General features: G+C 44.5%; 1 protein-coding gene and 1 pseudogene across 1 annotated transcript in view; one reads left to right on the forward strand and one right to left on the reverse strand.

The window, feature by feature from the left end:
* The window catches only part of LOC115421665 (protein-glutamine gamma-glutamyltransferase 2-like), a 15,690-nt gene extending 8,416 nt beyond the window's left edge, over nucleotides 1-7,274 (forward strand). Inside the window, exons 6-15 of the mRNA XM_030137668.1 lie at nucleotides 575-752; nucleotides 862-1,003; nucleotides 1,674-1,777; nucleotides 1,986-2,128; nucleotides 2,252-2,351; nucleotides 3,156-3,298; nucleotides 3,416-3,545; nucleotides 4,556-4,716; nucleotides 6,356-6,486; nucleotides 6,697-7,274. Of these exons, the coding sequence (XP_029993528.1) occupies nucleotides 575-752; nucleotides 862-1,003; nucleotides 1,674-1,777; nucleotides 1,986-2,128; nucleotides 2,252-2,351; nucleotides 3,156-3,298; nucleotides 3,416-3,545; nucleotides 4,556-4,716; nucleotides 6,356-6,486; nucleotides 6,697-6,871 (1,407 nt within the window). The 3' untranslated portion in view covers nucleotides 6,872-7,274. The remainder of the gene's footprint in view (nucleotides 1-574; nucleotides 753-861; nucleotides 1,004-1,673; nucleotides 1,778-1,985; nucleotides 2,129-2,251; nucleotides 2,352-3,155; nucleotides 3,299-3,415; nucleotides 3,546-4,555; nucleotides 4,717-6,355; nucleotides 6,487-6,696) is intronic.
* The window catches only part of LOC115421684 (CCR4-NOT transcription complex subunit 1-like), a 969,367-nt pseudogene that overhangs the window by 515,622 nt on the left and 444,357 nt on the right, over nucleotides 1-9,388 (reverse strand).

A 9,388-nucleotide genomic window follows, 5' to 3' on the forward strand; every position in this document is an offset into this window, starting at 1 on the left:
AATAGAACAGACTCTAATAGAACAGACTCTAATAGAACAGACTCTAATAGAACAGACTCTAATAGAACAGACTCTAATAGAACAGACTAGCCTTTATTGTCGTTGTGTGTTCAGTGTTACTTCAGTCAGTGCAACAGTATGAACTAGAAAAGCACTCAGAGAGCGCAAACCTCCGCCAAGGCAGATCAGTGACCCCCCCCCCCCCAAATGTAATCATTTGTCCCTTGTGCCAGTATCAACATTTCCTGTAATTTTCAGACAGACAAACAAACCAACGCCGGCAAAAACATAACCTCCATGGCGGAGGTAATAAAACATAACATGTGGACACTTAAACCCTCAGTCTGACCTATCAGGTGCACTACTGCCCCCAGTGGCCTGACTTATCAGTGTATGCCAAAGTTTTTGGATGGATGGACAGATGACCATCTGATGCCCATCCCCTGTGGTCAGTGTGGTCAGTGTGGTCCAGGTCAAACATCTGTCTTTGCTGTCCTTCATACATAAACTTTCCCCCCTCTGTGATAATCCTTTCAGTTAAGCCTCTGTCTTCATTTGTCCTCTGTCTGTCCAGATCAACTCCAATGATGACAGGGGGGTGTTGACTGGCCGCTGGCAGGGGCCGTACTCTGACGGGGTCACACCTACCCGCTGGGCGGGCAGCGTGCCCATCCTCCGATGGTGGAGCAAAGACGGAGCCAAGGCCGTTAAATACGGACAGTGTTGGGTGTTCGCTGCTGTGGCCTGCACAGGTGGGGGTGCACGGGGGGGGGGTTTCACATGGCGCACAGGTGGGGGTGCACAGGGTTCACAGGTGGGGGTGCACAGGAACTCATCTGTTATTGTTTTTTTTTTTTTTAGTTCTGCGTTGTCTGGGAGTCCCAACACGCGTCATCACCAACTTTAACTCCGCCCATGATGTGGATGGAAACCTGTCCATAGACTCCCTGTACAATGAGGAACTGGAGAGCATGGACAGCAGTGGACGACAGGACAGCACCTGGTACGACCCACTGTGGGGTAGGACTCGCCACTGTGGGCTTAGACCAGTGGTTCCCAACCTTTTTAGGCTCGTGACCTCATTTTAACATCACAAATTTCCAGCAACCCCGGACATTCAAAACAGAGACTTTTTTTTTGCTAAAATTTATTTTTTTCGATCACGTAATAGTTTAAACATTAATGTTAGAGGACATTTAGTCTATATAATGTCTATTATTGTGGACAGAGGCAGTAAATCCAGGTATAGATTACTGCACAAAGGGAGAATGTGATTTTCCTTGGTCAGGATCTGTCCAGTCAGTCCAGCTGTGATTTACAAGGAGGACAATTAATACTGAACAAACAAGAACTGAAACTATGAATTATGAAAGAGCTGCAGCATCTGAAACTGACCACAATGAACATTTTATTATTAAATTTTTATTTTTATCAGATACTAGAAATTTCAGGCGACCCCATGTGGGGTCCCGACCCCAAGGTTGAAAAACACTGGCTTAGACTCGCTGTGGGCTTAGACCCGCTGTGGGCTTAGACCCGCTGTGGGCTTAGACCCGCTGTGGGCTTAGACCCGCTGTGGGCTTAGACCCGCTGTGGGCTTAGACCTGCTGTGGGCTTAGGGCTGGAGGTGTTCAGAGGCACATCATCACCTCCACTGTCCTCTAAAACTGTAGGAACTTCCACTGCTGGGTCGAGTCCTGGATGAGGAGAGACGATCTACCCAAAGGAAACGATGGATGGCAGGTGTTGGACCCCACCCCTCAGGAGCTCAGCGATGGTACCACCCCTTATTTTCAATATTTCTGCTCAAAGTCTCCATGAGGTTCATCTACTCCGACTGTTTGAACCCATAAACACCCAGAGCTATTTCTGTAGAAGTTCCCAAAGGAATTTTTCTTTCTACGTTTGGGTCTGTAAGGGTTAAAGGTGGACGTTTGGGTCTGTAAGGGTTAACCTGTTAAGTCTTTTTATTTTTTTTCCTTCAGGTAAGTTCTGCTGTGGTCCATGTCCAGTGACGGCCATCAAAGAGGGAAACCTGGCTGCAAAGTACGACGCTCCTTTTATATTTGCTGAGGTCAATGCTGACATCATCAGCTGGATCGTCAAAAGAAACGGTCAACGGCAAAAGGTGACGGATACTGATACTGAGTCCAAGGAGAAGGAGCTGAAAAAGACTGAATATAGATAAGATATGACCTGGTGACAGCCGTACCGACACTACTACTACTACTAATGAGCCTGAATGTTGCAGATCCGAGTGGACGATCAGTCTATTGGGAGGAACATCAGCACCAAAAGTGTCTATGGTGACCAGAGGGAGGATGTGACACTGCACTACAAATACCCTGAAGGTAAGTTCAACAGAAAACAGATCCATTTAAAGTACTCCAACAGCACTAAGAAGAATAAACGTACAGATCCCATGCCTGTGTTCAGTGAGCTGTGCCAAAGCCTTAGGTTTGGGGTTTGTGCAGATACACTGAGCACACAGGTGATGAAACAGAACAAACACACACACACTGGCTCCTCCCACTGTCGGTTACGTCTGTTTCAGGTCAAACACCACTTTTACTGCGTTTCCACTACCTGGTACTGGCTCGACTAGACTTGACTCGACCTTTTTGCGTTTCCATTATGAAAAAGGACCTGGAATGTGGTACCTGGTACTAGTTTTTTGGTCTCGCCTCCACCGAGGTTCCAGGACTGGGGACCAGATACTAAAACATGACGTGTAAACACTGCAGACCTCTGATTGGTCAGAGTCGTCTCTGTGACCCGCCCTTTAACAAAAACAGATGCAGAAGTTGACAGTAAATCTGTCGGTAGGTTCATCCACATGATGACAGTCTGTAAAACTACACCATGGTCGGTCCAGGAGGTTCAGACGGAAAAATTCAGCATGAACTTGACGAGACAACAGACAACGAGTGAGTTTATCAGCAACTCTGCGCAGACGACACAGAAGGAACGTGCCGTATCGCTATGACGACCAGGTACTGTAAAGTGGGTAGTATCCTGGAATGGAAATGGTCTGGAATAGGACCTGGTACCAGAGTCGAGTCGAGTCGAGCCAGTTCCACATAGTGAAAACACGGCATTAAAGGACCTGTGAGGCTCCATGAAGGTCCTCATGCTGTTTCACATCTTCTGCACAGGCTCTGAGGAGGAGAGGGAAGTGTACAGGAAGGCGGGACGTTCAATCACACATGCGACCAATGATAAAGGAGAACCAAAACTGATGCTGCAGATCAAACACGCCAAGCCGGTGTTTGGGACGGACTTCGACGTGATCATCGAGGTACGAGGGATCAGACCGGAAGGAGCGAAACCTTCAGACATGAGACCAGACATTGGATTTTATCTACATGTAGTTTTAGTTTAAAGGTCTTCAGTCCAAACGTACGTTCATCTGCAGGTGAAAAATGAAGGTGGTGCAGATGTTTGTGCTGACCTGGTGGTCCTGGCCAAGACCATCACCTACACCTCTGTCCACCAGGGGATGTGTAAGAGGGAGGCCTTCAGCATCAGAGTACCTGCTCATCAAGGTGAGGAGATCCACCACACCAAGGTTATAGTTTTGGATTTTACCTCCGCCAAAGAGGTTATGTTTTTGCCAGGGTTTGTTTGTTTGTTGGTTAGTTAGCAACATAACTGAAAAAGTTATGGATGGATTTTGATGAAATTTTCAGGAAGTGTTGATACTGGCACAAGGAAAAAATGATTAAATTTTGGTGGTGATGGGGGGGCACTGATCTGCTTCGGCGGAGGTCTGCGCTCTCCAAGTGCTTTTGTAGTTCATTATAGTTAAGTTTTATTTAGTTTTGACTTATAATTCAGTTCATTTTAAGTTGTTTTTAGAGCAGGTTTGCTAGTTTTATTAGTTTTCGTTTTTTTTTTTTCTAAATGCTTAATTTTAGTTTAGTTTTGTCGTCTCTTTTCTCTTCTTCTCCGTCATATTCACATAAATCCCAGACAGGACTCTGCTGCTTTAGTCTCCATGTTTCCAGGTAGAGCGGGGACTAGAAGACGACTGGAAACCAAGTGACAAACCGTCAAGTGTCGTATGGTGCCAGCAGCTAAAATTGCTGGAGTGAAATAAATCGCTTTTGTATCAATCCGACATTGACAAAGACGAAAACGAAGAGAATTTTATCCATCATTTTTATCCGTTTTAGTTAGTTTTGTAAATACACAATACAGTTTCAGGTAGTTATTGTTTTTTTTTTATTTTAGTTTTTATTTATTTCAGTTAATGAAAATGTTTTTTCAATTCTAGTTTTCATTATTTCATTAGTTTTTGTTAACGATAATAACCTTGCACCACACATGGAGCATCCTACAGTGAATACACACATTTAACTACTGTCACATATACTATCCATAAACACAATGGAGAACTTGGGCCTTAAACTCAGATACTCTTAAAAATCTTATACAAATAAATAATTACATAAATTCTTGTGTTAAGTCCAAGCATATATTTAAATCACCCGGTGGTTAACGATTGCAGATAATGGGAAAAAGTTGCTCATGTGCACTAAATCTGTGTTTTCAGTGCGTAAAGAAGTGGTGCGCCTGCACTATGATGACTACGTCAGCTGTGTTTCTGAACACCGTCTGATTGGAATCAAAGCCTTCCTGGAGTTCCGAGGGGAGGAGATGCCCATCATGAGCACAGCCAACATCCCACTGAGCACACCTCAGCTCTCAGTCCAGGTGAGGCTCGTGTTCCCAGGAACCAAACCTGAAGCATTTGGGCAGGAATTCCATCCTTGGACATTGACATTTTGCATGGTCTTTGTTCTATTGGCTCCTGTATTTACTGCTCTATAGTGTGTCTGTGAACCTCAGACTGACTTTAGACGGGACGCTGACATCAGTAGACATTCCCATTTGGTGCTGTAGCGCCACCTGCTGAATGATGGACATACTTGTACTGGACATGCCTGTGGTGAGGGCCTTTCAACACCACTAACAGCTTTAATAGAACCTGTTCCTGCTCGACTTTCATGTCTTGTACGTCTGCTACACCCAGTATTACTCAGTTTAAAGTCAGTGGACAGTGTTTGGGATAAAGACTATTTCTCATCTTTACAGTAGCCTTCAGAATATGGAAACACGTGATACTTTTTATGTTAAATCAAAATGGGAAAGACAATTTCAGCAGGACATTTCTTCAGAAACTTGAGCAGAGATCTGCACTGAAGCTCACAGAGTGACCTGTTCCAACAGCTGGAGGGAAAACAGATGGAAAACTAGAAAAGCACTCGGAGAGCACAGACCTCTGCCAAGGCAGATCAGTGCCCCCATCACCACCAAAATTTAATCATTTGTTCCTGGTGCCAGTATCAACATTTCCTAAAATTTCATCCAAATCCTTCCATAACTTTTTGAGTTATCTTGCGGACAGACAGACAGACAGACAGACAGACAGACAGACAGACAGACAGACAGACAGACAGACAGACAGACAGACAGACAGACAGACAGACAGACAGACAGACAGACAGACAGACAGACAGACAGACAGACAGACAGACAGAGGCAAAAACAGAACCTCCTTGGCAGAGATAATGATAGTTCCATATTTCAGGACCCCACACGGAACAGGAAAATATGGTGCATCAGCCACCAGTAGTTGTTGGAGGGAGTGTGGGGAGACTGAATCCAATTTTAGACACACTTTTGGATCATGCAGTAAGTTTAAAAAATACTGGGAGGACATCTACGCCACATTATTGGACATATTCAGAGTACACATACCTAAGGAACCCCTGCATGTCCTGCTAGGAGCCATTCCTGAGGGTTTTGAAAGTACAGATAATATATATCTACTTCAAATTCTCCTGGCAGCAGCAGTTAAGGGTATCACTGTTAACTGGTCGACACCAAATGTTCCAACACTCCAATCATGGAAAGACCACGTATGGGAACTTTATAGAACAGAGGATATAACTGATAATTTATGGATGGATGGACAGATAGATACTTTATTAACACCAAGGGAAATTCCAGTATTCAGCAGCTTTACATACAGCACAAGAAGACAAAAAAACAAACAGACCAAAACACAACAGTTGGTCAGCACCAGGTTGACATTAAGGTTAGTTTATTTACTGTAAGACACTTGTTAAAGAACTGAAGAACTACCTCTAAAAGAGCTTCCTATTTTTTAAGGCTCCAGACGGAGAACCCCTCCAACCCAGGGTTAGGGTTAGTCTGGGACGACACCCCCGAACCTGTTTCAGACCTGAACTCCTCTAGCTGCAGGAGGGGTCTTCAGTGTTTGATTGGATTAGGTTCTTCTGAGTCTTTCCAGTCTGAGGTGATCCTGGACCGTGTCCTCTGTCTGCAGGTTCCTGGGAAGGTGTTTGTAAATGAGCAGGTGAGCGCCACCATCTGCTTCACCAATCCACTTCCTGTCCCACTGAAAGGAGGCGTGTTCACTGTGTCCGGCCTCCTGCCGCCCACCGAGATCCGCAACAGGTACGTACGTCATCACAGGCTCCTTTTATGAGGCGTGTGCACACGTTCATGACAGCGAGGGCGGGATTTAGGGCCGGGAGTCGTTTTCAGAGTGAATCCTGTTCAGTTTGTGGACGTAAACATGTTCAATCTGTGCTTCTGTCGACTAATGCGACCCTAATCCAAAACCAAACACACACTGACAGCTCTGTGTCTTCTGTGTTTTGTCAGAGATGAGGTTGCTCCGGGGCAGAAGGTGTGCGTGAAGCTCCCCTTGGTTCCCAGACGCACCGGGGTGAAGAAGCTCCTGGTGGACTTCGACTCAGACATGCTGAAGGACGTGAAGGGAGTCGCCACGGTGATTGTCCGCAAGAAATACAAGCCTACGTTTATGAGATTCTACTGAAGCCTTTAGTGGAGGCGGTTTGACACTGATACAGTATGTGGATCTGGAATTGTACCAGATAACTGTAACAGTGAAAACCTTTTAACTTTGCACTCTTTCTAATCACACCCAGATAAAATTAGACTGTTTTTTGCCTTCTGTGTCTGATATTATATAGAAGTATTTGTTGATGGAATCAGAATCAGAATCACCTTTATTGTCCTTTGACAGTACAAAGTACATCAAACGAAATTGAGTTTGATGATTAGGGACATGGGGGCGCTGCTCCTAACTGGTGCGCCACCACAGAACCCTTTTCTTTGAAAGAATCACAGTGAAGATAATGCAAGCACATCTATCACATACATAAGACATTATAAACACAGTACACGTGGTCACGTGATGGAACTTTTTCAATGGATTCAGTTGTGGGAGGGGGACAGGAAGAGAAGAAGAATGTTGTGAGGCAGACGGAGATGGGGGGGTGGGTTTAAATGCTTGTATGTGGTGAGTCCTTGAAAGTCTGTTTGTGTCTGAAAAATAAGAGACACAGACTTCTGTATCAGTTCTTCAGGACCTAAGGAATGTGAAAAATTTGTACTGCTAAATAAAAATGCTAAATAAAGATTTTTTCCACAATTACTTCAGTGGCTGAACATGTAATTGATGCTGGTTTTGATGTTGTTTGAGTGAGGCCGTTTCCTGAACAGGCATTTGGACCCTCAGAGGTTGGTTTTCCCCTCATGGACTCAGATCGACACAACACCAGCTGCATTTTTACTGTAGGTTTAGGAACATAGAACCACAGCAGAACCCACTGTTACATCTGGGACAGGATGCAACACTAACTAGGATTTCCAAAATAAAATGTAAGAACATAGTTTAGACTCAAATCTGTGGTCCATTTGTCAAGATGGAGCCTATTTCATATGTAGATATTGACACATTGATGATTCTGGGTCAACCGACCTGCAGTTTCTTTTCCATTGACCCTCAAACTGTGTGAATATAATTTCTGCCTAAAAATGTGTTTAATGGAAAAAACACAATTTCACCAAAACTCTCATTTTTCTCTGAATAGTTGCTGTTGTTGTTCGAGGTGTTTTGTTCGTAGTTAAATTGGTATATGACCCAAATTAACACAGTGGTGCAGTGGTTAGCACTCATGCCTCCCAGACAGAAGGTCCTGGGTTCAATTCCAACACCAGTCCATGGGGGTGGGACCTTTCTGTGTGGAGTTTGCATGTTCTCCCCGTGTCTGCGTGGGTTCTCTCTGGGTACTCCGGCTTCCTCCCACCAACCAAACACATGCACTGATAGGTTAATGGGTTAATCTAAATCGTCCATAGGTGTGAATGTGACAGTGATTGATTGTCTCTATATGTTCAGTCCTGAGATGAACTGGTCACATGTCCAGGGTGAACCCCGCCTTCACCCATAAGTAGCTGGGATAGGCTCCAAGAGACCCTAATGAGGATAAAGCAGGTTCAGAAAATGAATGAATGAATGTTTGGAACACATTTATATAAGAAAAGCACTCGGAGAGCGCAGACCTCCGCCAAGACAGATCTGTCCACCCCCCACCCCCCCGATCACCACCAAAATTTGATCATTTCCTCCTTGTGCCAGTATCAACATTTTCTGAAAATTTCATGAAAATCTGTCCATAATTTTTTGAGTTATCTTGCAAACAAACAAACACGCAAACAAACCAAGCAAAGCAATCAGAATACCTCCTGGTGGAGGTAAATATGGGGTCAATTTAGGACAGATGGACCAAAGGGACTAATGACCTGCATGATTTTATACCAGAATCACTGTCCTTTTTAGAACCTCGGTGAATCTTGATACTTGAAATAGTACCTCCTGGTACCTGGTCTCACAGCGGAAATGACAAAAGCCTGTGACAAGTTGAGTTGGAGAGACAACATGAAGAATGCACACTGTAAACTAGTAGGAAATAAACGTGGTAGTCATAGTACTAGTACTAGTACTAGTACTAAGTTGACCCTGATCATCTTCTCCTTCCTGTTTGTTCTTCTACAGACTCAACAGTATTATGGTCATATCTGTCAACTGTTAAAGGGAATGTGTGACTGAACACCCATAAACCAACTCAATATCCAAGACAAAGCACTGACATGTTTGAAGGAATGTGACTGTCCACTCACCTCATGGTTCCATGTCCACCCTTGGGTCGATAATCCACACTGGATGTAAACAGTCTTCAGTCAGCTGGTCTGTTTCCTGTACTCTAAGTGAAGGTTTGGGTAGAACTACAGGAAACCAACACAAACATATGGGACAAAAAGGGTCTGGGTACAAACTGGTACCATCCTCTGAATCTAACAAAACCAAAGACAACAAACAGGTCATTGGACCCAAACGACCAAACCAACAGGAGGAATAAAGCAGAAGGACACAGTGGTCTGTCAGTTTACGGACAACACAGGGGGATGAAAATGGACACATGTCCTCCTCAGAGTCTCATCCAAACTGAACAGGGTTCCATCCTCCTTCTGTCCACACCCACTCAGG

The sequence above is a fragment of the Sphaeramia orbicularis genome, chromosome 6, assembly GCF_902148855.1.
Source record: "Sphaeramia orbicularis chromosome 6, fSphaOr1.1, whole genome shotgun sequence".
Lineage (NCBI taxonomy): Eukaryota > Metazoa > Chordata > Actinopteri > Kurtiformes > Apogonidae > Sphaeramia > Sphaeramia orbicularis.